General features: G+C 33.4%; 4 protein-coding genes and 1 pseudogene across 4 annotated transcripts; 1 reads left to right on the forward strand and 4 right to left on the reverse strand.

Annotated features, from left to right (window-relative positions):
• Nucleotides 1-3,618: 3,618 nt before the first annotated feature.
• LOC114747184 (uncharacterized) lies at nucleotides 3,619-6,180 on the reverse strand (annotated as a pseudogene).
• On the forward strand, nucleotides 6,179-8,065 carry LOC114747185 (uncharacterized). The gene is made up of 5 exons (XM_028935474.1): nucleotides 6,179-6,267; nucleotides 6,657-6,702; nucleotides 7,518-7,571; nucleotides 7,657-7,809; nucleotides 7,961-8,065. The coding sequence occupies exons 1-5, from the start codon at nucleotides 6,179-6,181 to the stop codon at nucleotides 8,063-8,065; spliced, it is 447 nt and encodes a 148-aa protein (XP_028791307.1).
• A 2,916-nt stretch (nucleotides 8,066-10,981) lies between these two features.
• LOC114747186 (uncharacterized) lies at nucleotides 10,982-12,933 on the reverse strand. Its single transcript, XM_028935475.1, has 7 exons — nucleotides 12,832-12,933; nucleotides 12,631-12,717; nucleotides 12,301-12,540; nucleotides 11,976-12,140; nucleotides 11,778-11,831; nucleotides 11,516-11,668; nucleotides 10,982-11,368 (listed from the first exon to the last, which is right to left on the reverse strand). The coding sequence occupies exons 1-7, from the start codon at nucleotides 12,931-12,933 to the stop codon at nucleotides 10,982-10,984; spliced, it is 1,188 nt and encodes a 395-aa protein (XP_028791308.1).
• A 1,764-nt stretch (nucleotides 12,934-14,697) lies between these two features.
• On the reverse strand, nucleotides 14,698-16,776 carry LOC114747188 (uncharacterized). The gene is made up of 7 exons (XM_028935476.1): nucleotides 16,660-16,776; nucleotides 16,428-16,514; nucleotides 16,108-16,338; nucleotides 15,827-15,987; nucleotides 15,655-15,709; nucleotides 15,426-15,578; nucleotides 14,698-15,075 (listed from the first exon to the last, which is right to left on the reverse strand). Exons 1-7 carry the CDS (start codon nucleotides 16,774-16,776, stop codon nucleotides 14,698-14,700), a joined length of 1,182 nt encoding a protein of 393 aa, XP_028791309.1.
• Nucleotides 16,777-18,638: 1,862 nt separating this feature from the next.
• On the reverse strand, nucleotides 18,639-19,040 carry LOC114747189 (uncharacterized mitochondrial protein AtMg00240-like). Its single transcript, XM_028935477.1, has one exon. It carries the CDS (start codon nucleotides 19,038-19,040, stop codon nucleotides 18,639-18,641), a length of 402 nt encoding a protein of 133 aa, XP_028791310.1.
• Between the last annotated feature and the right edge of the window lie 6,706 nt (nucleotides 19,041-25,746).

Raw genomic sequence — 25,746 nt, forward strand, 5'->3', positions numbered from 1 at the left:
TAGGAAAGAACTACTACCTGGTCCGCATCCCTCCAAATCAAACCTTACCGTTCTCCTTTCTTTCTACTTCTTGGTGGGCTTGAGCATATATAAAAACCTATCATATTAGTAAGGGTAGATCAGTGCTTGATCCAACTGTATCTCATAAATTAAATAACTCTTTAAATCCCAAATCTTCTTTAATCTCTACCCTTACGTAGCAGTTGATAATCCTGGATTGTTTTTCTTATTCAACTATTCTCTTGGGAAGGCTTCCTTTCTTATCTCAACCCACACAGTTACTTTACTCAGTAACTGGTCATCTTGGTCAAAAATTTGTATTTGACTTTTACTTTTAAGAACAGTTTCCTTAGTTTAGATCTGGAAGCACCTATTTAATATTTAAGAGCAACCAGCATATTAACTTTCTTATTCATCCTCTGGTTACTAATAAACATAGTTGACAACTTAATACATTTAATCCAAGACTTCCAAGTTCAAGAATAATTCCTACTTATTATTTAACCATCTGAAATTAGTGTACAGCTCTTGAAAACATGGAATACTCATTTTCAAATCATTTCCAGCTTCCTCAATATGAACCTCATGGCCTTACACGATACACACAGACACACACTTATACTCTCTAAACCACTTCTACATTTATCATTTGCAAATATCATTGCCTAACCCAAAACTGAAATCATATTTAAATCATTGATAAGCAAGACTCCCTATATAATCTATTTGGACTTCAATGTACCTCCTCCAATTCGGCAAACTCCACCCATTTAAATACTTGATCCCCTCTCATAGTTTAGGACAATTTTGTGCCTTATTCTGGAATTTTCCAGATTTAAAACCAATCTTCTAATCATCATTTCATAGTCCTTAATTATGACTTAAGAATCTAATGTAGCTGCTTGACCTTGGAAGCACAATAAGCAACTGTATTCAAATTTTCCAGCTTTAATTCCACACTAAAACCATCACGTTGGAGTTCCTTACTTATGATATGACTAGCTGAAATCATTATATAATAACAGCAATATTATTCAAATTCTAGGAGCATCAAACTCTCTTTATGTTTAAAAATCTGGATTTCTCAGCCCCCATAACACGCAAATATAAACTCCCTTTCGGCCAAACACAACAAAAATACCAGAGAACATTCGAACTCCAATCTCCAAGTGTAACCTTATCTATATCCGTGTATGTCTTCATCTTCCTCCCATATTAATTAATATTTACTGCAGCAACTTTTTCTTCTTAAATCACTGAACCAATCGGACACTTATACACATAGACTCTATATATATATATATATATATATATATCATGCCTAAACTTCCTCCCAATTAACCATTTCAATTTCAATGTTTTCCGCTCATACTTCCCACGGCTTCCCCCCCCCCCCCCACACACACACACATTCACTAATATATATATCCAAACTCAACTCCATTCAGCAGCAGAATCATCATCTTCCTTCAATTCATTTAGAACCCGAAACACACATATATAAATATATGTATTACTCCAATCTCCCCTGCACACAAAACCTCAATCCATAATTCCTACTAAAATTTTTTTCCAACAATACGGTTGACTTAGGATAGAGGAGTAAGCCTTATTCAAACCGATACACACACACACACATGTATATACCTACACTCCTTCAGTTCTGAAAGACCCAACATATAACCCCATAACCAGAAAGTTAAAGCTCTGTTTTGGCTCACAAGAACAGAGCAAGAAATCCACATGCAACCACCATCATCAACATGCAACTTCATATTCATATAATACACGTTTCCTCTCTCCTAATACCTCAAACCCGATGCCTATGAACCCAGAAATCACATGCTCTGTTCGGGAATTCACGAAACAGAGATAATAGTGACATGCAAGCTTAAAAAACCGTCTTGCCATATAACATGAATTCACTGATCTTTCTCTCCTTTCCTTCACATTCTCTCTCCACCCCAACTCTCTCTCTCCTCCATTGCAGCCAAACCACGCACAAAACCGAAAAGAAAAGGGTAGGAGAATGATCAGGAGGCTTACCTTGTAAGGTTAATCGGTTTGCATGTGACCCAAATACATCCGATCACCACCTCCGACACTTCTTCGTCGAGCTCTAGTTTTTCTCTGGTCTCTCTCCGTTTTAAGATTCAGGCAGCAATGAAATAGGGAAGGAAAATGAATTCTGATGGTCATAAGGACGGAGCAACACGTGCGGGCTGTGCACATGAGACAATGGACCATTTTGCCTTTAATTATTCCTTATTTCTTATTCCCCTTCCACATAATTTCCTGAATTTGTGAATCCAAAAATTAATCCATAGTATTTTATATGGATTTTCCTCTTCCAATAACTTTTGTGACCCTTAAAGTAATTTTCATAAAAATTTCGGGCCAAAAATCATCTCTCAGCTATTTTTCCATAATTTCCAGAGAAAATAAACCATTCTTCTCTTAAAATTATCTATTAAAATTATTTAAGTCATTTTTGGGGAAATACCTTTCCCAAAATGTCTCTAAACCCTAAAAATCATTATTCCATAATTTTCCCCCTTTATTTGGAAAATAAATAATTTTAATAAATTTTTCTCTTTTCTACTCATCCTAAATCATAAAATTCGGGGTGTTACAGATATATTTACAATACATTCTGGAAAAAGTAAGACATATTTACATTTTCATGTGTACATACTACATAAAATCTGAAAAAGAAGTCATATCATTTGTTGTAATTTGTAACAAAGATATATGGGTCAACCTTTTAAGGTATGGTAACAAATTTTCTGACATCTTTGAATTTACATGTGTATCGTTTGCAGGATTGGTCAGAGCCGAGCTGTGCAATGCAATATATTGAGAAGCTGAGACCTGAAAGCCATATATGTAGAAGGTTATCACTATATGTAGAGATACCTATACTATAGATGAATAAAATAATAATAAAAAGTTGGAACTTACATGGTTTCTTACTTCCGTTTTTTCATATTTTGGTCGACACATGCCTTGGCGGATTTAGTCAAAGAAGTATCAAAATTTATACATAATAATTATAATATAACACATTCAAACTTTAAAAATTGATCAACGACAATTTAAGTCTAATAGAAGGGACTAATATTAAATTCCTGCTAAAAGAAATCTTAGTATTTATATTTATTGTATGACAGTGCCTCAAATATAACACTCTTCAATAACATGCCTGTGCTTATTTTTCTAAAAAAAGTTAAAAAATTATATAAAATTTTGTAATATATCATAGGTTTCCTTGATCGACTAAACAAGATATACAAAATGCATTTATGACACCCAAATTAAAGAAACGTGAGGAAATATTACATCCTAAATATATATAATAAGCTTGTTTCATCCGATTTTGGTTACTTTGGCTATCAATTGTAAAAATATTAAGAGACATTTTTCCCTTTAAATGTTCACTGGAGAGCACCTGGCATCTTAAACTTCTAACAATTAAAGTTATGAAAACGGTTTTTTTTTTTATCAACAAATCTGTTTTGAGATCTAAATACTAAAAATGCAAACAATATAAAAAGCCTCAAAATCACAACTCTTTATCTTCGGTTCATCTTGACGTAAATGAGTTTTCAAGATGAATGATCATGGGCAACTAGGGTTTCTTCCAGGTCCACCAAAAGAGAAGTAGTTGCCCCAGTCATTAGATTGGCCAGTTTGGACGTTGTAACAGTTGGGTTGGTCAACGCGAGTGCGAATATTATTAGGAGGCACAGTTTGGTTGTTGCCATTAACAACCTTAATATTCCAGAAAAAGCAAGCTTTGCCATAACCTTCTTGAGGAAAATGACCACTTCCCATTTGTGTTGTAGTGTGTTGTCCATTTGATCCTAAGTTTAATACTTCACCTCCCCATCCTACTGTTGTTGCGCTCTCAGACAGAAGTGGGAACAGAGAAGCTGGCCAGTATCCCACAACTTCATTAGGCCCATATTGCAGCCACCAGTTTCCATTCTTTTGATCCTGCTCATCATTTTCAAAATCCTTATTTTCATTAAAAAAAAAAAAGAACAATACATCATTGGTTAAGACCATGACATTGCTTTTGACAAAATTTAAAAATAAATAAATAAATGACATTGCTATATGCATAGGGATGTACTCCCTCCTGTTCTAAATATATGAACTAGTTAATGGTTTACTCTAGTTCTAAATATTATACTTCAATTCATTTTATTTTTTAAATTTATAATTTTCTCTCAAACTATCCATATTCTACGCACATATTAAGGGGGTTTCCAAGGAGAGATAATTTCAATGCAAATAATTAAAGAGAATGTTTAAGAAAAAATCAATGTACATTTTTTTCGGCATAGCTAATTTAACTAATTTCTTTAATTTTTGTGAAGGATCGTAAAAAGTATGTTGGAATGATGAATCTACTTGGTCTTAACTCAAGGATTTATACATGGGGTCTTTTTCACGAATATATTTGTTCTTTTCCACAAAATTGTTACAAATCTGTAATTGATGTCGGAATTTTTCCTTTTTTTTTTGACATTAAATCAAGTCAGCTCGATTTCGCAAAAGCTTAACAAAACAGAATCAGTATACCTTCCAGACAAGGATGGTGATAGCATGTTGGGATTTGCTGTCTCCATAGGCAGACAAGGGCTTTACGGCAGCTCCCACGACTACTCGATGATTCACTTGAATAAAGCCAGAGCAAAGAAGATCATAACACCCACTAGCATTTTCACCTGAACCACCCTATCAAATGTAAAGTAATGTCAAGAAATATTTACCAAATGATGAAGAGAATGCCTTGAATAAGAAATCACTAGAAAGTGAACTCACCCTCCAAAATGTAAAAAATCTGGTGTTATTATCTCCATACAGCCGGGGATTGACCTGATTTACGATATTTCGAAACAACAGAATGACTTGAAATGTTTGCTTGATGTGAATTTCTCCCCCGATCCTGTGATGTGAATTTCTATTCTTACATATCTTCTTAATTAATTTTTTTAAATAAATTAAAGAATATATACCTGCCAACCAGCTTGAATGCTATTATAACCTTTACCAATGTTATCGTTTAGAATTGAGATCTAAGAGTCACTAAATTCATTGTGCTCTTGAACATGGGGATTCCAAACGTTCATAGTTGCCATGCCCCCATAATATTTATCTCCTTTTACATAAACTGCAGCAAACTGGATGATCCAAATTTGTCAAAGAAACAAGAAAAGTACATTATATGAGTTAAACCCAAAAATAATTTCAGAAACATGGTTATATAAATATAATGATAAAGGTGCTTCTCTTTGGAATGAAACTAACGCTTTCAATATTTTGAAAAAAACCTGAGATGCACAGACGCAACAGAATACCTGGTGTTTGGTTTGAGTTTCAAATGATCCACATCGAGGGCTGTTCTTGAGATTCTTTTTTCCAAATTGTTGGACAGATTTCGCCCTCAATATGTCTTCCTTTCTTATTCTTCTTATGGGAATGGTTTCTTCTGGGCAACTTCCACTCTGTTGCCATAATTGAGCAACTGGTTGTGATTTTGCAGACACTTCACTTTTCTCAAGCATACTTTTTTCAGGATGAAAACTTGGTGTCATCTTCAATAGAATGAAATAATAAATTAACTTCAGAATTGTGTGCAAAGAGAAAACTAAAATAAAGATGGGGTTTGTTTAATTTTACCTGAATTTTGTGATTTTTGAGCTTTGAGTCAGTAAAAGCTGGTTGATTTGAAATATGAACACAATCGATTATATCTCCATCGGGGCTCTGACTTCTATAATTAATACCAAATGTTATTTCAACCAGTTATGAAAATAAAAGTATAAAACATGCAAAGTTTCATCATTATCTAAGTACACATATTCAAGAAAGAAAAACAGACATGATTAATTTGTTAAATATGTTATAATCAATAACATGATCCACCATAGCCTAATACACAAGATTAAACCAGAAATGTAATTCTTGTTCTTTCACCTATTGTTAAAGACACTGATGAGAAACAAAATTAATATTCAGATAAAGTTCAAACAAAAGTCAAGTACAGTAGTTATAAAAATCGTTTACCTTTATAGATTTAACTGCTGGTCTGTTCAACTTCTTAAAAAGCTTCTGAATCTCAAGATTCTGGTAATTAGAACTACCATCCCTGCCTTTGTCTGTTATCGCCATGGATACAGAAAACAGAAAGAAGAAGCATAACACATTCCCCACCCAAGTCTTGGCTTCTTCTGATTCTGTTGCCATTGAAGGACCTTCGTAAGAATTCTCAAATCGATATGTTTAGGATTTGAAAGGTCAGGGATTTATGAGATGTCCTCCACCATTCAAAAGTGAAGTTATTTAATTTTATGATTCGACGGGATTTAATTAACACCTTTGCAAAAATGCCTCTGGTATCATTTAAGGATACGTTATAATAATATTTAATAACCAATATCCATAATAATCAATTCCATAATCTTGCTGATCAAAGACATTACAATAATATATATGCCTCTATATGGTTTATTGATTATATTTCGTTTTTATTCTTTTCAAAACGGGACTGGTTGTTAAACTAACCGATTCAATGGTTTAAGGTTCGTTATTTCTTTTTTTTTTTTCCCGTTTGTTCAGTTGGATGGTTGGTTTGTTTTGTTTGTTAGGCTTGTATCTTTTACCTTGCAGTCATGGGGCCGGCCTTTTCTGTTGGTTATTTTGAACCCTGGTTGAATGGTTATTGAATTTGGTGGGAGTCAAATTAACGTACTTTTTATATCAAAACGTAGCATATAATTTTGTAATTAAAATGTTTATAAAGCTGAAAAAAGCTTGGCAGAAGTGTATCCTTAATCTTTTGACTTTATATAAGGCTTCATTTTGATTTCTTAATTTTATAAAATATCTTTTTATTGTTCTAACATTAATGCCATTAACAGAAAATGCTCACATTGAAATTTTAACTGTTGACAGATGTCAAGTTTAATTTTTAAAAATAGTACTAATTGGCATAAAAAATCATGATTTGAGACTGATATTGTCGGATTAGAGAATTAAAAAGATAATTTTATAAAATTAAAGAATTAGACTAAAATTTTATATCAAATTAAAGGATCAAATGTATGTTTATAGTCCTCCATAATCTCAAATCTCAAATTAGACTTAAAATAATGGCAGCAAATAAACTCTATAGCATCCATTAAGTAAATTTATAATCATTAATAATTAAGCGCAATACTTTTAGATTTGATAATGCCTCAATTAATCCTTGAAGGATAGGTGATATTCTTGAAGTGTTGGGACTGATTGATTATTAGGTTGGAATTTGAGGGATTGGAAGAGTTTAAATTTCAAGAATCAAATTATAATTGAGTCCACGTTACAGGAAGTAAACGATTATTTTTTCCAAAAAAAAAACACTAACTAAACTTATTTCAGAAAATATAATATCAAACTAATTTTTAATTTCTCACGTGCTTACCTGCGCTATACTCTTTTTTTTTTTTTTTATTGATTTGGAAAATCAGGTGAATCCAGAGCTGCATGGAGATAATAACACAAGGCTTTTCACATTTTGGACAGTAAGTTAAACTTGAAATTGTAGTTTCTTTGAGTCATAATCTTCAATATTGTTAATTTCACCATTTCATTTTACACTTGACTCAGGTTGATGCAGGTCAACACACTGGATGCTATAATCTTCTTTGTTCTGGCTTTATTCCAGTTAACAATGAAATAGCCCTGCGAGGCACCATAGAACCATTGTCTGTCTTTGGTGATAATAATTCCCGATATGAAATCACCATTCTCATCTGGAAGGTACCAACTTGGAAAGAATCTCTATTTCCATTCATGGGAGGGACATACGTGAGTTTCCATTTAGTGAGACAAACATCTAATTCAGACACTAATTTGTTCACTTTAGTAAAACAATATTGATTTGATCGATTTATGTTTTGATGATGAGCAGGATCCGAAGCAAGGAGATTGGTGGATGTCTTATGGGAATGATACATACGTGGGATACTGGCCAGCGCTCTGTTCTCTCGCCTCTCTGAGAGTGCAACAAAGATAATGTGGCGAGGTGAAGCTGTGAACTCACAATCTAATGGACAACGCACCACAACACAAATGGAAAGGGGCCATTTTCCTGAAGAAGGTTTTGGGAAAGCTGGCTTTTTCAAGGAAATTAGAATTGTTAATGGCAAAAATCAAGCCATCCCTCCTAATAACACTCGCACTTACACTGACCAATCCAACTGCTACAATGTCCAACTTGGTACTTCTGATAACTGGGGCAAGTACTTCTTTTTTGGTGGTCCGGGGAGAAGCCCTGGTTGCCCATGGTCTTTCCTCTTGAAAACTGATTAGATATATCAAAAGGAAAAGAAGGGGGAAAAAAAAGAAGTAACTTTACGTTGTTATTCTTGGAAGCTTTTTCACTTTTTAGTTCTTTACTAGTAACTAATGCCTCAAGTAAGCTTATTTTTATATATGTTGAATTATATGTATCTATTATTTACCTGAGCGGAAATACATGTACTATAACCTTGTCTTTATCATCATATCCCTTGGCCATTTTAGTTTGCTTGTGTCTATTCGAAAGTCAAATCAGAGGCACAAGTTGAGAGAAACTGATTAATACTCTGTATAATTCACATCCCACGCCTAATATTCCCTCTGTGGCTTCTTCACGAATAAAGTGTAAGTCAAGCTCAAAGTGCTTGGACTTATTATGCAGAACAGGATTGGCAGCTAAGGCTACCGCGCCAGAATTGTCACACCAAATGGTGGGAGTACGAATCAGCTGATTATTTATCTCTTTTAACACAGCCATAAGTCAAAGAACATCTGTAACAGAATCTGCAACACTTCTGTAGTATTTCCTTTGGGAAAGATGAAAGCCAGCCTTTGTGCCATGAAACTCAATGCCCAAGAAAAAGAGATAATTCACCCAGAACTTTTAATGAGAAGGAGGAGCTCATTTAAGAGATAAGTTGCTGTACATCGTTGTCATTGCTGCCCATAAGTCACTACAAAAAAACAGTTGATTAGCGATAGAATTTGTGACGGAAAAAAATTCCGTTGCTGATTTCTGATGGAATTGTGACAGAAATTCCGTCGCTAATTTTTTTGACGGATTAGCAACAGAAATTTTCCGCCACTAATATTAGCGACGGAATTTCTGTTCGTCGCTAATCCGTCAAAAAATCCTTAGCAATGGAATTTTTTCCGTCAGAAATTTCCGTTACTAATTTCGTCGCTAAATTGTTTGTCATAGAAGTTTTTATCACTAATTCTGTCGCTAATTCTATTCCGTCACAATTCTGTCGCTAATCTGTCACTAGTTTTAAATTATAATCTTACAAAAATTTATATAATAACAATTAAGAATATAATAATTTAAAAACATTTTTAATTATAAAATAAATTGATATATTTGTGGAGTTGGTGTTAATGAAGATATCGCAATCATTCATGTCATCATTAGGTATATACTGAAAATAGAAAGATAATTTCTTAGAAAACTTGTTTATATTTCATTAAAATAAATTCCTCTTGATTATTAATAATAATTAAAAAATATAATAAGAATATTAATAACTTTTTTATACAAACTGATATAAGAAAGAAATAATTTTATCATATGTACAATATATTGAAATATATAATATATGATAGAAATTCAAAACCAAAAAAATAAATTTATATGAACGCAAACTAATATTGAAGTGAATTTTGAATTTCAATCATTAAACAATAAAATTTAATCATGATGTAATTAATACCCATGATATAGATTGATTTTGGTCTTCAATACAAAAACAAATGGTATATACAAAGAATTTTAAAAAAATAAATTACATAGGATATATATATAAGTAGGATAATACTATTTATCATAATCTATTCAAATCATTTAATTTTTTATATAGAATAATTTATTAAATTTTATTATAGTAGTTATTTTTTGAATAACAAGATTTTTTGACTAATTGTAAATGATTTTCTTCAAATATATAAAACACATATAGATAATATAATATAATGTAATATAATACATATATAATTAAATTGTATATCTTATCAATGTTAATTAAAAAATAAATTTTAAAAATTATTTATAAAAAATTATTTATGATTTAAAATTCAAAATTAGTGTCATTAGAAATTAAAATTATTTTAAAAATAAAACATTATAAAACAAATGATAAAACAAATATTTAAAAATTATTTTGTCATTAAAATTGTTATAATTAAAATTATCATATAGTATATTTTTAGTTTTTAATAATATATATGTATATATAATTGTTTGTGTAAAATAATATTATATATATATAATTTTACATAATAAGTCAACAGGTTCATTACAGCTCAACTGGTAAAACCGCACACGTGCACAGAAGAGGTCCTGGGTTTGAGCCATGGAGAAGTCAATTTGAGGAGGGACTTATATGGTGGTGACACGTGGCAGGCAAAGGTGACATGTGATGTGGCAGTAGAGGTGAAGTGGCAGCGACAGGTGGAGGTGGTCACCAGTGATGACGTGGCGATTGGTAGAGGTGCCACATGGCATTTTATTTTTTTTTCAAAAATTGCCTTAGCAATGGATTTGCGACGGAAATTTCTGTGAAGAGCGCTAATCAAATTCTATCGCTAATCCGTTTTCGTCGCTAATCCATCATTAAATTCCATAGCTAAAAGCATGTTATTTTGTAGTGAGTTATGCCTTTTAATTTCATTTTTTAAAAAAGGTTATGCCTTTTAATGCACTTGTTTTGTCTCACTAGCCTTTTTCTCACTCCACGAGTACTCCTTAATTACTAGGTTAATTCAAAGAACTCGACATAATCAAAAGCAATTGATATAACTAAGGGAACAATAAAGAATTAAAGTCGCCTTCTTATTCGCACAAAAATCTTGATTAGGAAAAAAGAAAACTAGTAATACAAAGATCTGCATAATGATCTCTCTCTCTCTCTCTCTCTCAAAGGCAAGCAAGATTTCTTCCTGGACCACCAAAATAGAAGTAGGCTCCAAGTTCATCATTAGAAGATGCCATTTTCACATTGCAGCACTTGACATGATCAGAGTAAGTGGCAACACCATTAGGAGGAGGCACAGATTGGTTTTTCCCGTTCACAATTGTAATGTTCCTGAAATAACTTGCTCTCCCTTGAGCTTCCCCAGCAAAATGTCCACTTCCCATTTGTGTTGTGCTGTGTTTCCCATCTTCAGATGCTAAGTTTAACACTTCACCTCCCCACAGTATCGTCGTTGCCCCATCAGAGAGGCGTCCAAACAAAGACGATGGCCAATATCCCACCACTGTATCTCTCCCATATTGCATCCACCAATCTCCATTGATTGGATCCTAAATATATCGGATGAAACATATATATCAGATTCAATTATGCATCAAACGAAGCTGAAATCCCTCTGATGTGAGAAAACAACCGTGTTATATTTCTATCAGAATGATGAGATTGATGTAATCTGATATGAAAAGAGAGTTGGGTACCTTCCAAATAAGGATGGTCATGTCAAATTGGGATTTAAGGTCGCCATAGACAGACAATGGTTGGATGGAGGCTCCCACAGCTACTCCATTGTTAAGCTGAACAAAACCAGAGCAAAGCATATCAAAACATCCTGTACTTTGACCTGAATCTGCCTGTCATTTGTCATATAAAATCAGTAAATTAGTTATATAATGATAATAACCAAGAGAATGATCTGATGAAACTACAATTTGGGTTGTGAATTGACAAAGCTGAACTCACTGTCCAAAATGTAAAAAGTCTGGTGTTATTATCTCCATATGGCTGTGGATTCATCTAATTTTCCAAATTAAAAAACAAAAAACAGAGAGAGGGAGAGAGAAACTCAGGTGAGCACATCAGAAATGAGAAGTTTATTGGTTGATGATATGTAATATATTTGGGTATAATCTTTTTGGAAAGAAATTAAAGAATATATACCTGCCAGCCAGCTTGAATGCTATCGTAACCTTTACTAGTATTGCCATTTTGTATCCCCAATTGAGAGTTACTAAATTCGTTATGCTTTTCAACTATGGGTTTCCAAATGTTCATGGATGCCTTGCCTCCATAATACTTATCTCCCGTCACATAAACTGTGGCAAACTAGATGTTCCAAAATCATCAAAGAAGCAATAGAAGAAAAATACACTAATAAGTAAGCATAAAACTGAAGAAACTACGTTAGTTTACATGTATTTACAGGAACCAGAGGTTTTTGTGTTTAAATTCAGAGATACGCGCACAGTGGCAACAGTATATGTACCTGGTGCTGAGCTTCAGTTTTAAAAGATGTAAACTCAGGAATGCTCTTGTGGTTCTTCTTCCCGAATCTTTGGATAGACTCTGCTCTTAAGATGTCTTCTTCTCTTATTCTTCTTATCGGAATGGTTCCTTCTGGGCAACTTCCGCTTTGGTGCCACAACTGAGAAATTGGCTTTTGCCTTGAAGATGATGCTTCATTTTCTTCAAACATCATTCCTTCTGGATGAAAACTCGGTTTCATCTTCATAAAATGAGAGATAATTAGCTTGTGAATGAGAGAAACCTTTGGTTCGGTGAAAAAGAAAAGAAACTTGAAGCAAATTATGTTCACCTGAATTTTGTGATCCCTGAGCTTCGAATTTTGAAAAGCTGGCTGATTTAAAATATGAACGCAATCGATTATATCACCATCAGGGCTCTGATTTTGAAACACCAACGGTTAGCCCAATCAATTATAAAATATAGAATGGCAGAGAACTGTTATTTGTCAAATTGAAAATTCATTTAAAAAAAAAAAGACTTGCATGTATACCTTGATAGACTTAACAGCTGGTCTGTTCAAGTGGTTCATAAGCTTCTGAATTTCAAGATTCAGAACAGAACCGCCATTCTTGTCCCCGTCTGCTATCCCCATAGGTACAGAAAACAAGATGAAGCAGAATAAGACATAGTTCTTTACCCAGTAAGTATTATGATCTCCCAAGTTTGCCGCTATTGAAGTTGAGGAAATATAAAACAAGCTAAGCTAAGATAGCTCCTTTGTGAGAATTCTCAAGTCGGTGTTGGAGAATTGAAGGCTCAGAAATTTATAGGATGTCTGTGTGCGTAGTTTCTTGAATTTGAAGTTACTCTATGACTCGACCAAATTTACTTACCAAAATGAGTTTAACTACAAAAATGGGAAAGCAGCATTATTTAAGGAAATTTTTTTATATTGTAATTATAAATAATTATAAGGTTGGCAAAAAAAATTATAAATAATTATAAGAATAAATTACATAATCTCTTTTGAGGTTTGCTTTATATATTGTTCAAAAGTAATAATTTATTACCGTATTTCTTAAGATTTGCTTATAATAATTATAAGAATAAATTCTCTGTTTTTTTTTTTTTGCCAACAATAAGAATAAATTACCTTAGTCTTTATTAACATGTGGTAACTGTTAACCGTTAACACACACAAAAATAGAACAATAGGATCTAATATTTAATAGGAAGAATTACAATCAAATTCTAAGGAAGAGAAATGATTGTTAAAAGGTCCTAATAACAAATTGAACAACTTGTAATGACAAATTTTTAAGTGGAGGACAACAACTTCTGGGACTATTTTGTAATTTTTTTCTCTTGAAATCTCATAGTAATTCTCCCTATTTAATAATTACAAGATTTCGTAACTTAAATAAAAATAGAAAAAATATCACAAAAATATCCTGAAAATTACTAAATTATAAATAAAAAAATTTATACTTTAATAGGTTTAATATTTTGACTATACTTGACCTGCAAATAATAACAATTTTTTATAAGAATTTTTCATTTGAGATTTAGTAATTTGCAGATTTTTTTTTGGTTTTCTCAAGAAAATATACCAATTAACGGACCAAAAAAATCCAATATAAGGGAATGTTTTACTTTTATCGGGGTTCATTATTGAAGCGCATGTTATCTTTCCTTTTTTAAAAGAAAAAGAATCATTGAGAGCATTACAACGTGTTAAAAAAAAAAAAATTATCCATTATACTCCTCCGGTCCTTAATATAAGATCTATTTAACTAATTGGATTATATTAACGAAGTTAGATAAGTTAGTTAATTATAAGAAATATGACATGTTTTTCCTAAAATATCATAATCATCTTCTTGAATATCCTCCTTTCCTCTTCTACTTAATTATGGTTGAGGGAGTATCATAGGGATGATTTAGAAAAAAATTGATAAATATGATAATAGGTCTTATATTTAGAACCAAAATTAACTCAATAATTAGGTCATATATTAAGGATCGGAGGAGTATTGATTTTCCCTAATTACCGTTACCTTTATAATTTTTTTTCCTTTTCCATTGCCCTTTTTCAAATTTCTTTTTTTTTTTATCGACAAAGTCTTTTTTTTTTTTCAACTTCAATTTTTCCTTTTCCCTTTAAACAATTCGTCATATTCTAATAGATCGAAGAATTTTACTGAAAGATTGCAGTGGTAAGACATGCAAGTGGATTAAGCTTTAAAATGCAAATAACATAATCAATAGGACACATCCACGGATTCACCGATATACTAATGCTGTATTATATTCTCATCCAGAATGTACGAAGCATTTGAGACCAACCAAGAGGATCGAGGAAAATATGAGATCTTTGATAGAAATTCTAATAAAACCTTAAAACCACTATACAACATTAAGGGCAACTAGGGTTTCTGCCAGGACCGCCATAATAGAAGAAAGTGCCCAATCGACGAGAAGAGCCGGTTTGGATAGAATAACAGTTGGAATTATCAGAGTAAGGCGTAATGTTAGTAGGACGCACCAATTGATTTTTGCCATCAACAATTTTGATGTTGTTGAAATAGCTTGCTTTGCCATATCCTTCTCTAGGAAAATGCCCACTTCCCATTTGTGTTCTTGTGTGTTGTCCATTAGATTCTGAGTTTATTATTTCACCTCCCCACTCCATCAATGATGCACCATCAGAGAGGTGTGTGAATATGGATGAAGGCCAATATCCCATAACTTTGTCCGCTCCATATTGCATCCACCAGTCTCCATTGAGTTTATCCTTTTTATTGTCAGCATCAAATCATTAACAAGCTATACTATTCACAAGCTATATACTCCTCCGATCTTAGTAGAAGCTAGCATCGATTTGTTCTTAAAGATATAATACTCCAATTCACTGTCTCCAAAAGTCTCCAAACCGTCTCTATGAATAGCACTTATTAAGGGGATTTCCATTAGAGATAGTTTCTAATACAAATGATTAATTAAAGGGCATTTTAAGAAACTAACACATTTCTAATTGATAACTAACTTAATTTTTTTCAGTCTTTATAAATTATTTATCAAGGTCCTACTTTTAGGATCGGAGGAGTATATGAGCACATGATCCTAATATATTGAAAATGGTACCTTCCATATGAGGATCTTGATTTGATATTGGGATTTAGCATTCCCATAGGAAGATAATGGCCAGATTGTGGATCCTACAGCTACTCCGGCATTGAGTTGAACAAAGCCAGAGCATAGGAGATTATAGCATCCAGTATCTCTATATGAATCAGTCTGTTGCATTACAATAATAATTAAGACTGTGATCTGGACAAACAAAATGCAGGGTTGCGAATAAATTTGAACTTACAGTCCAATATGTGAATAGTCTGGTGCGATAATCTCCAAACAGTTCTGGACTCACCTAATTGTTTGAGTTTGAGAGAAATGGGGGATAATTAGATACAATTGATATATAGAGACATAACTGATAACAAGGAGAAATATCTAAACATGTTTAAGCATAAAATATTTAGTACATGCAACCGGCTTCAATAGTGTTGAGATTTTGACTATCATCATTATTTACGACCCACATTTGAGAGATACTAAATTCATCGTTTTGTTGAACATTAGGCTTCCAAACGTTCATGGTTGCGCTCGCACCATAATATCTATCACCTCTCGTAAAAGCTATGGCATACTGAAAGGCAACAAAGCCATCAAAGCAACAAAAAATAGGGGGGAAATCATGAAATAAGCAAAACGAAACGTAAAAATAAAATCTTGTAGTTTATTTGATAGAGGCATAACATAAGTATACCTCATGGCCAACGTTCGGTGCTGTTGGAGGGATGTTCTTGAGATTCTTCTTTCCAAATTGTTGCACAGAACTTGCTCTCAATATGTCTTCTTCTCTTGTCCTTCTTATAGGAATGGTTCCCCCTGGACAAGTTCCATTTTGGTGCCATAGTTGAGGAATTGGTGCTGATTTTGAAGACACATTATTACTTTCTTCCATTATCGTCCCTTCTGGGTAAGAACTTGGCCTCATCTAAAGCCAAATGAGAAATAATTGATTGTATCTACCATCAAAATTCTGGATTAGAGGACTAGTAAAACACAAAAGGAAAGTATTCTTACCCGGATTTTGTGATTTTTAAGCTTTGGGTGATCAAAAGCTGGTTGTTTTAAAATATCAACACAATCGATTATATCTCCATCAGGACTCTGTATGTTTTAAGTACCCACCAAGTTCAACACATAATTAAAAAGGAAAATAATGCTAGTTGATTGGCAATTGGCTCAATATATAGCATTGAAGTTGTTACACAAACACACCCACTCATACACACACACGCGGGCGCGCGCACACCTGAATAGATTTAACAGCTGGTTTATTCAAATTCTTCAAAATCTGCTCAACCTCGAGCTTCTGAGTAGAACTAGCATTACTGGCTGGGGCACCAATGAAGGAGTCTCGGCTTGCCATGGTGATATGTAATAAAGAAAACAAGAAGAAAGAATAAAATATCAATTTTTCCTTCCAAGTCCTCTCGTTTCCCAATTTTAACGCCATTAATTATTGAATGTAAGAAATAAGAAGGAAGAACAAAACGAGAATTCTCTAATGAATATACGAGAACCGTGTTTGCAAGAATTTATAGGATGCTTCGTATTACCCCTTTTTAAATGTTAGATTACCTTCTTATCCTTTTTGTGGCGAGATTTCGATGACATGATGATGCATTATCCAGGTTACAAAGAAAACCGAACAACTCAAAAGGTTGGTTTTTGAGGTTGCTTTTACTTGTAATATCCTCGCTAATAATTTTAGTAAAACGGTAATAATGCTAGAGTTACCAAATATTAATTTTCCCTCTATTTTAAGTTTGTTGTCGCCCTATTCTAACAGAAAACTGTCAATTTATTGTGATTTATGCATTATATTGATAACATGGTAGGTTTTTTTTGTGAGAGATTATATGGTATCCTCCCCGGACAATCGAAGGGCTAACTTTTCTCTTTTTCTTTTTTCTTTTTTCAAGAAAAAAATCATAATCTGATTTAACCATGATATTTGAAGTCAAATTTTAAATATACACAACCAAATCAAATATAAAAACATATTTTAAATATACAAAATCAAATAAAAAATTCACAAAAATTTCAAATATAAAATCAAATGAAATCCCCTTTTCAAGTTTTGGATGCACTGTCAAAGGCCAAAACTTTATGAGCAGCTACACGTTCAAATTTGAAAAAACCTTCTTGAGCTACATGTTGCCTGCAATGTTAAACTACTGCGGCAATTATATCGGCAAGCGTTGACAATACCATTCATTAATGTCTTATTGATACAAGAGCTTGGTAAAGTGCACAACGGGGCTTGCTACTTGTTACAGTTTGTGGGTTGGCCGGTGTGGGTTGGTATTTTGTAAACACAAACCCGCTTGAAGTGGGTCGATAAATTGGCCAACCAAACAATTACTTTTTTTATAAGTATTTTAAAATGTTTTTTTAATATTTGTAGTTGGATTAATACAAACTTTGATCCTTTAATTTACTTTCATTTTGGTTTTGGTCCCTCAAGTTTCCTTTCATTTAAAATATTGGTTCTTATAATCCAATAAAAACTTGGATCATTTTATTTTCTGAGAGACCAAAACCTATGATTTGAAAGTTGAGAGATTAAAATCAAAATGAAGCATCACAAACTCTATTTTTATCAAAACAAAGCCTGGAAAGACCAGAAGCTAAATCATCCTTAACTAACTAAGTTGGTTCACGTTTACGGGAGTGCAATGCTTGCTCCATAACCAATTTTCCTAATGTAAAGAACTAGATACTACTCATATTATTGATTAAGGCCATATGGCCATGAATTTCAATACACATAATAATGGACTTTGTCTTATTTATAGGCTAAAGGGCCCAACCTAACTAACTTAGGCCTCTTAACACTCCCTCTCAAGTTTGTGGTGCATAAAGATTTACAACTCCTAACTTGCTCAGGATTCTATCATGATCCTGCTTACCTAGACCCTTAGTGAATATTTCACCTTGCTGTTCTTTACTTCTTACATAATTTAGACTTATAATTCCCTGCTGTAATTTCTCTCTAACAAAATGACAATCTATCTCTATATGTTTGGTTCTCTCATGATACATAGGATTGTTTGCAATACAAATTGCTGATTTACTATCACGGTAAACATGCATAGGCTTCAAATTAGTCATTCCAAGGTCTTCCAGCAACCGTTTGATCCATACAACCTCTAACACAGCACTGCTTAAGGCTCTGTATTCTACTTCTGTAGATGATTTGGCAACCGTATTCTGTTTCTTTGATTTCTAGGATATTGTTGATCCACCAAACTTGGCTACATATCTAGTCATGGATCTTATAGTATCTAGACATGTTCCCCAATCTGCATCCACAAAGCATTCCAATTGGACATTTTGAGTTGCTGCAAGTTTAATTCCAAGTCTTGGATAGCCTTTCAAATATCTGACCACTCTTGTTGCTGCCTTGTAATATGATGTTCTTGGTGCATTCATGAATTGACTGAGTGCCTGCACAACAAAGCTTATGTCAGGCCTAGTCACAGTAAGATATGACAATTTACTTATTAATCTCCTGTATGTGCTTAGATCTGTGGTCAAGGGGTCTTCTCCCTGATTGCTTGGTTTGCTACTCAATCTTACATTTTGTTCAATAGGTATACTAAGTGGCTTTGCTGCAGTCAAACCCATGTCAGTCAAAATATCTAATGTATATTTTCTTTGATTGAGTATTATTCCATGCCTTGACCTAGCTACTTCTATTCCCACAAAATATTTGAGTTGACCTAAATCCTTAATTTTGAATTTGTTATGCAAAAATTTCTTTACTTCATCAATCTTCTCTGCTTGATTTCCTGTGATTACAAGATCATCTACATAAACTATGATTAAACTCTGCTTGGATGGTTCTGTAATGCTGTCAAAACTAGACAAAACATGTTTATACTCTTGTGATATATGTGAATAAGATAAATATGATTGCATTGGATACCTTACCATTTTTGCATTTGTCATTAATGTGTGATCTGTATCTATAGTGCAAGCATAACCTACCAATGACTTAAAAGTTGTGTTAGCATGACATACATAGTCTTTCATCCAAGTGGGTCTCCTTCTTTCTCGGTCTGGTCTCTAAGATAATTGAGGAGCTTCTACATCTATTGGATCTCCAACCTCATCTAATTGTTCTTAATGGTTATTATGATTGTTAGATTTAATTAATGGTGGGGGTATTGGTTCAGTATCATAACTTCTACTTGTATTGCCAAAGGGATATTCAATCATTTGCATATTGTTGTCTCCCCCCTTAATTGAGACCTACTGCATCTTTAAAAGGACACCTAGATTCTTCAAAAATAAAATCCTACTTATATGGATAATCTTGGATTGAAGGTTATATAATAATTAACCCTTTTGATTAGTTGGTACCCAATAACAACATAAGGTTCAGAATGGTGCTGAAATTTATCATGAGGCTATAAAATTGTAGCGAAAGCTAGGCACCCAAAGACCCTTAAAGTGGACAGATCTGGTTGATGGTTGTATAGAACTTCATAAGGGGTCTTGTTCACTAAAATTGAAGAGGGAGTCTTGTTGATCAAATAATTAAGTGATTGTACGTCTTCCCCCCAAAATTTTAAAGGAATATGGGACTGAAAAATAAGACTCCTAGCAACTTCTAATAGGTGGTGAGGTTTTGTTTCAACCACCCCATTTTGTTGTGGTGTTTAGGGGCATGAAGTCTCATGTACTATCCCTTTACTAGTGAAATGAGTTTTCAATTCAGCATTAACAAATTCCAAACCATTGTCTGTTCTTACTTTCTTAACAACAAAAGAAAATTGAATAGCAACATAAAGCAGAAAACTCTTTAAATGATGAACAACCTCATTTTTATTGATCATAAGAAAGGTCCAAGTATAGAGGGAAAAATCATCTACAACACTCAAAAAATAGCGATGTCCTTTATAATTGGGAACCCTATAGGGTCCCCAAACATCTACATGAATCAGCTCAAAACTACTATGTGTTTTAGAAGTACTAAAAGGAAAAGGTAAACAGGCTTGTTTAGCATGAGAACAAACAATACATTTCTCATCAATAATAACATGAACTTCTATCTGAATCAAGTCTAGTTATCTAAGTTTGTTCATGGGAACATGACCCAATCCGTTATGCCAAGTAACGTGTTTAGTAGAAACATGCATCACACTATCCATTTTGTTAACTTCTTCAATGATATAGAGACCACCATAGAGGCTATTAATCCTCCTTGTTTTCCCAGTTAAGGTGTCCTGCAGTGTACAATAATCATAGTAAAATGAAGCCACAAATTCTTTACTTGCTATTAATTTAGATACAGAAATGAGGTTATAACAGCAACCAACAACATAATAAACATCCTTTGGAGCAACATTATCAAGGATCTTAACAGTGCCTACGTGAGTGATTAGCATCCTGTCACCATTAGGAACTGTTAATCTCTAGAATTTCATGTCATTTTAGTACTTTTTCTTTAAGTTTTATGCACTCTTACTTGTATTTGTTCATATTTTGGCATTTATCCTTGTTGTTTTTGAGCTTATAAAGTTTGTCACTTTTGCAAGATTATTTTGGTCTAAAAATTAAAGTTTCAAGCCACTTGGAAGCACTTCGGAAGGAATTAAAGATCAAGGTTTCTAAAGAATTATATTATGGTGATCAAAGAAGAAAAAATAGAGGCCAAATCATAGGTAGAACTCCTCATTTGAGCTAGAAGTACAAAACTTTCCAAGGCAAATGAGCTACGGCGCACTCTGACTTGGCTGCGGCTCAACTAAAATAGAGGAAAACTTAGCTGTGGCGCAAAATTTTTAGGCCATGGCACAGTCATTGATAGCAAAATGCACAGTTCAACTAAGCTCAAAAATTATAGGTTTTAAGCCTTAAAACTCGACTTTGGCCGCCATTCTTCAGATCTGGGTGGTTCTTGAGAGTATTTGGTTGTGCTAAGGCTTGCTTCTTGGAGGAGATTGAGCTAGGAGGTGGAGTTTTGAAGAGATTTGGGCTTCTTTCCTTGGTTTTTCCTCTCTATCTTGCTTTCTCTACTCTTGTTTCATGTTTGTGTTGATATAGGTGTATGTTTACATGGATTTCTTGAGTATGTGTGACTAAATACTTTGATTCTAGGATGATTTTGAACTTTTGTATGGATTAAGTACTCATTTCCCCTATATATTTGTGATTAATGATATGATTGTGTTGATTTTACTCTATGCTTAGTGCTTCTTGTTGATTGGCCACCAATGAGGTTGTTGGGTTCTCTTGATTGATGCTTGAGAGGGCTAGATTGAGTGTAGAACTTAGGTTTAATTGTGTGAGAATTTGAAATTTGCGAGTTGGATGGATGGTTTTGTTAATGAGATAGAGATATACTCATTAACCTCACATAGTCACATAAGGTTTGCAATTAAAATTGGGGCTTAATTAATTAATTAACAGATTAAGGAATTAATTGAGCCAAACACCTATTTGGAGACTTGAGAGAGCACTTATAGGTAATTTAGTGTCCTTGGCTAGCATAATCTATAATTAAGAAGCAAATACAATGAGGATTTAATTGAGTACTTTTGAAATATAAGGGGGATAAATAATCCTAGATCCCTTTGAATCATTGGAATTGAAGAATCACTTTTTCTTTTTATTAATTTTTAATTTTATAAACAGTTGCTTTCACTCTTGATATTTGTGTTACTCAAATTAAGCGAAAGTGTGATAATCAATATTTGACCGAGTTTTGAAACCAAATCCTCATGAGAACGATACTCTACTTATCACTTTATTACTTGTGACGACCCGTGCACTTGCATTGCGAACAGGAACCTTAATTACTCTTATAGGACCTGAGTATTTATCCACTGTATTAAACATGCTTAGACTATTCACAAAATGACGCGTTGCACCAGAGTCAAGGATCCATTTAGATTCACAAAATGACCTAGGGATAGCAAGAACTATACCTGAGATGGTTTCCTCCAGATAGTCAGTTATGCCTATTGCTATATCATCTTGTTCCTTTTGTAGGAGTCTCAATATTTGATCATATTGTTCTTGGGTAAGAGGCATCTGACTTGGTGAAAGAGAAGGTGAAGATGAGATGGTGGTAATGGTAGTAGGATTATAAGGTTGTCTCCCTTGAAGATTGGTGGGAAAACTGACCAACTCAACAATTTTCTCTTTTGTGGCCTTTCTGATGACAATGAGAACATTCTTCAAAGGATCTACCTCTTCCTCATCCTTGGCCCCTCCCTTACCTTCCACCATGAGCTGCCATAGTGCCATTGTCAAAAGAAGAATTACTGGTGTAGGTAGAAATATATTGTTGAGACTCATCCTGACAAATCATAGAGTAGGCTTGACTGATTATGGGAAGTGGTGACTGAAGAAGGATTTGTGTTCGATCCTAATGAAAATTGTTGTTCAGGCCGGTTAGGAATTGAAAGAGTCTTTGTTGCTGAATTGTCTTGGTATATTCTTGAGTGGTGTCACATTTATAGGTGGGTAGTGGCATGATAGCATCAAATTCATCCTAGAGGTCCTTAAGCTTAGTGTAATGTTTAGATACACTCATAGTACCTTGGGTCATGGAATTAATCTTCTTGTGTAGAGCAAAAATACACATACCATCTACCTTGTGAAAGTGATCCTTTTAAGTCTAACCACACCAATCTTGCACTGTTAGAGAAGACTATGCTAGTAGCTATCTGCTTGTCCATCGAATTGACAAGCTAAGATAGCACGATTGCATTACACCTATCCCAGAGATCATGAAGTTTGGCATCTTGATTGTCTCGGGTACACGTTCCATCAATAATTCCTATTTTGTTCTTGGTGAGAAGGGCAAGCTTGATCGATCGACCCCAGACTTCATAGTTGTCAGCTCCCTGTAGCACTTGAGATACCAAGGGCACAGATTGAGTGTCCGACAAGTGAAGATACAGAGGCTAGGTGAAGTCTATGAGAGAGTGTGTGTTTGCTGCTATATCATCTTCTTTATCCATCGTAATTTATTAAACTTTGAAATTGGGACGTAGGGCGATCGATTTGGGAAGAAAGGAAGAGATGATAAGAACAAAAGGCACAAGAATGGTTCTTTTTCGAAAACTCTCATCAGAGATGCATGTGATGACAGAGGCGACAATTTTTGAGATGGAAATCTCAAGAATGGTAGTCGACAGATGCTCGAAGAAATGGCAACTGCTCGAAGGAACAGCAACTAGGGCTACCCACGATATAGAGAATGGGCATAGCAATTAAACTACATGACGATGTTGTCGTGGATATCGGTGGTCTGTGTACTAATCAAAGTGTCTCCAAGAATTGGGCTATTTTGCTTGTGAGCCCATTCGAACCTACTACTAAATACCATGTAAAGAACTAGATAAACTGAATACTACTCATATTATTGATGAAGGCCACATGGCCATGAATTTCAATACACATAATAATAGACCCTATGACTCTCATTTATAGGCTACAGTGCCCAACCTAACTAACTTAGGCCCATTTACAAAACTAGATATGACACCTCTTAACATCTAATTTTTACTATAAAACAATTATCAGAGATATTTGAGTCTAATTCAATAGTATAACAGTTAATATCACCAAGGACCCTTGTGGAATCATTAAAGATACGAGTTCATCACTACACAGATGCTTGGAATTTGATTTTTTACACAAGGCAATCGTGCCACCCGCAGTCACTGCAAAAAACTTGACTTTAGTTGCCGCTGAAGTTTTTTAGCGGCAATAAAAAGTCGTCACCAAGTATTTGCTGTAGCGGCCATCGTTGATATGTTCTAGTGGCAACAAATTGAGTTGTCGCTAAAAGTATAGTTAATTATCTAATTTTTTTTAAATTTATTGAACAGAATTTACATTATGTTATCAATTTTTATTATTTTAAATTTTTAATTATAAATTTATTTATGAAAATGGACTATTATTACCTTGCTTTATTTTTTTTCATAAAATAATGATACATTTAATGTTTTGAGATGTCAAATATTGTATTTAAATAAAAAAATTATATTTATTGGTGAGAAAAAATAGTTGTAAAAAGTCACACTTTGAGTGGTGACTCTAAAAGTGTGACTTTCAGCAGCGACGATTAAAGTCGCACCTAAACCTCATACTTCCAACGGTGATTTTAAAAAGTTGCCACTGAAAGTATGACTTTCTGCGACATTAATTGAAGTTGTAGCTGAAAGTCACTTTCTTTTGATCATTTGTAAATTGTTAAAATTTATTTCATCAATTGTATTTTATATAGACACATACATACAACATATTAAACTATATCTATCAAATTAGTAGAAAAATTATTTTTAAGTAGACACTAAAACCAATAAAAGAATTTATATATGTACTCCTTCAGTCTTTAATGTAAGATCTAATTAACTAATTTGAGTAGATTAAGATATTAGTTAAATTAGTTAATATGATGTGTTTTTTCTAAAACACCTTAAGCATCTTTTTCAATTCCATGCCCCCTCTCCTACTTGATCATTGTTGAGGGAATATTAATAGGGTTAATTTGGAAAAAATTGATAAACATATGAAATAAGTCTTACATATATGACTAACATCAACTTTTTAATTAGGTCCTATATTAAGAATAAGAAGAGTATATATAATACATAATTGTAAATATATAATACATTTTAATTAAAGTATTGATTTAAACATAAATTCTATGAAAATGAAATATTATTACCTTATTTTATTTTTTTCATCATAAAATGATACATTTAATGTTTTGAGATGTTAAATATTATATTTGAATAAAAAAATAGATTTGTTGGTGAAAAAAAATAGTTGTAAAAATTCACATTTTTAGCGGCGACTCTCAAAGTTGTCGCCACTGAAACTTACGCTTTTAGCTGCGACTTTTTCTGAAACTTACGCTTTTAGTTGTGACTTTTTAAAGTCGTCGCTAAAACTCAAACTTTCAGTAGCGACTTTTTACACTTTTAGCGTCGACAAGTTCGACTTTCAGCAGCGACTTCAATTGTTGCCGCAAAAAGCCATACTTTCAGTGGTGACTAAAAGTCTAAGCATCCCTAATTTAAATCCTTGACATTTCGAGGAGGATTGATTCATCTTCTCTGATCTGGTAGGATAGGAGTCATCAACATTTAATTCTACCTTTGGTCCTAATTAGGACCGAAGGTAGTATATACTCTTTTCCATACATTTCGACCCATTATTATTTATCACTGATCGATATATGGTGATAATTTAGTTACTGTATTTCTATTGCTATCCGGTTAAAGTCCTTGAGATTACATCTGAATGTTCACATATTGTCGTAGAGCTTCCTCCGTGCTTCTGGCGGCAGAAAAGCATGACTATC

Source organism: Neltuma alba, unplaced genomic scaffold (genome assembly GCF_004799145.2).
Source record: "Neltuma alba isolate B1F8T4 unplaced genomic scaffold, ASM479914v2 tig00005238_pilon, whole genome shotgun sequence".
In the NCBI taxonomy this organism is placed as follows: domain Eukaryota; kingdom Viridiplantae; phylum Streptophyta; class Magnoliopsida; order Fabales; family Fabaceae; genus Neltuma; species Neltuma alba.

Excerpts from the sequence above, each read along its gene's own strand:
- LOC114747185 (XM_028935474.1), top strand. The coding sequence starts at position 6,179 with ATGGATACAGAAAACAGAAAGAAGAAGCATAACACATTCCCCACCCAA. Across the intron at positions 6,268-6,656 it reads GTTGCCATTGAAGGACCTTC|GCTTGTATCTTTTACCTTGC; the intron begins GTAAGAATTCTC and ends TTTGTTTGTTAG. Across the intron at positions 6,703-7,517 it reads GGGGCCGGCCTTTTCTGTTG|GTGAATCCAGAGCTGCATGG; the intron begins GTTATTTTGAAC and ends TTGGAAAATCAG.
- LOC114747186 (XM_028935475.1), bottom strand. The coding sequence starts at position 12,933 with ATGGGGATAGCAGACGGGGACAAGAATGGCGGTTCTGTTCTGAATCTT. Across the intron at positions 12,541-12,630 it reads TCAGGGATCACAAAATTCAG|ATGAAACCGAGTTTTCATCC; the intron begins GTGAACATAATT and ends CATTTTATGAAG. Across the intron at positions 12,141-12,300 it reads AAACTGAAGCTCAGCACCAG|TTTGCCACAGTTTATGTGAC; the intron begins GTACATATACTG and ends TGGAACATCTAG.
- LOC114747188 (XM_028935476.1), bottom strand. The coding sequence starts at position 16,776 with ATGGCAAGCCGAGACTCCTTCATTGGTGCCCCAGCCAGTAATGCTAGT. Across the intron at positions 15,710-15,826 it reads AACACTATTGAAGCCGGTTG|GGTGAGTCCAGAACTGTTTG; the intron begins CATGTACTAAAT and ends CTCAAACAATTA. Across the intron at positions 15,579-15,654 it reads GACTATTCACATATTGGACT|ACTGATTCATATAGAGATAC; the intron begins GTAAGTTCAAAT and ends GTAATGCAACAG.
- LOC114747189 (XM_028935477.1), bottom strand. The coding sequence starts at position 19,040 with ATGGGTTTGACTGCAGCAAAGCCACTTAGTATACCTATTGAACAAAAT.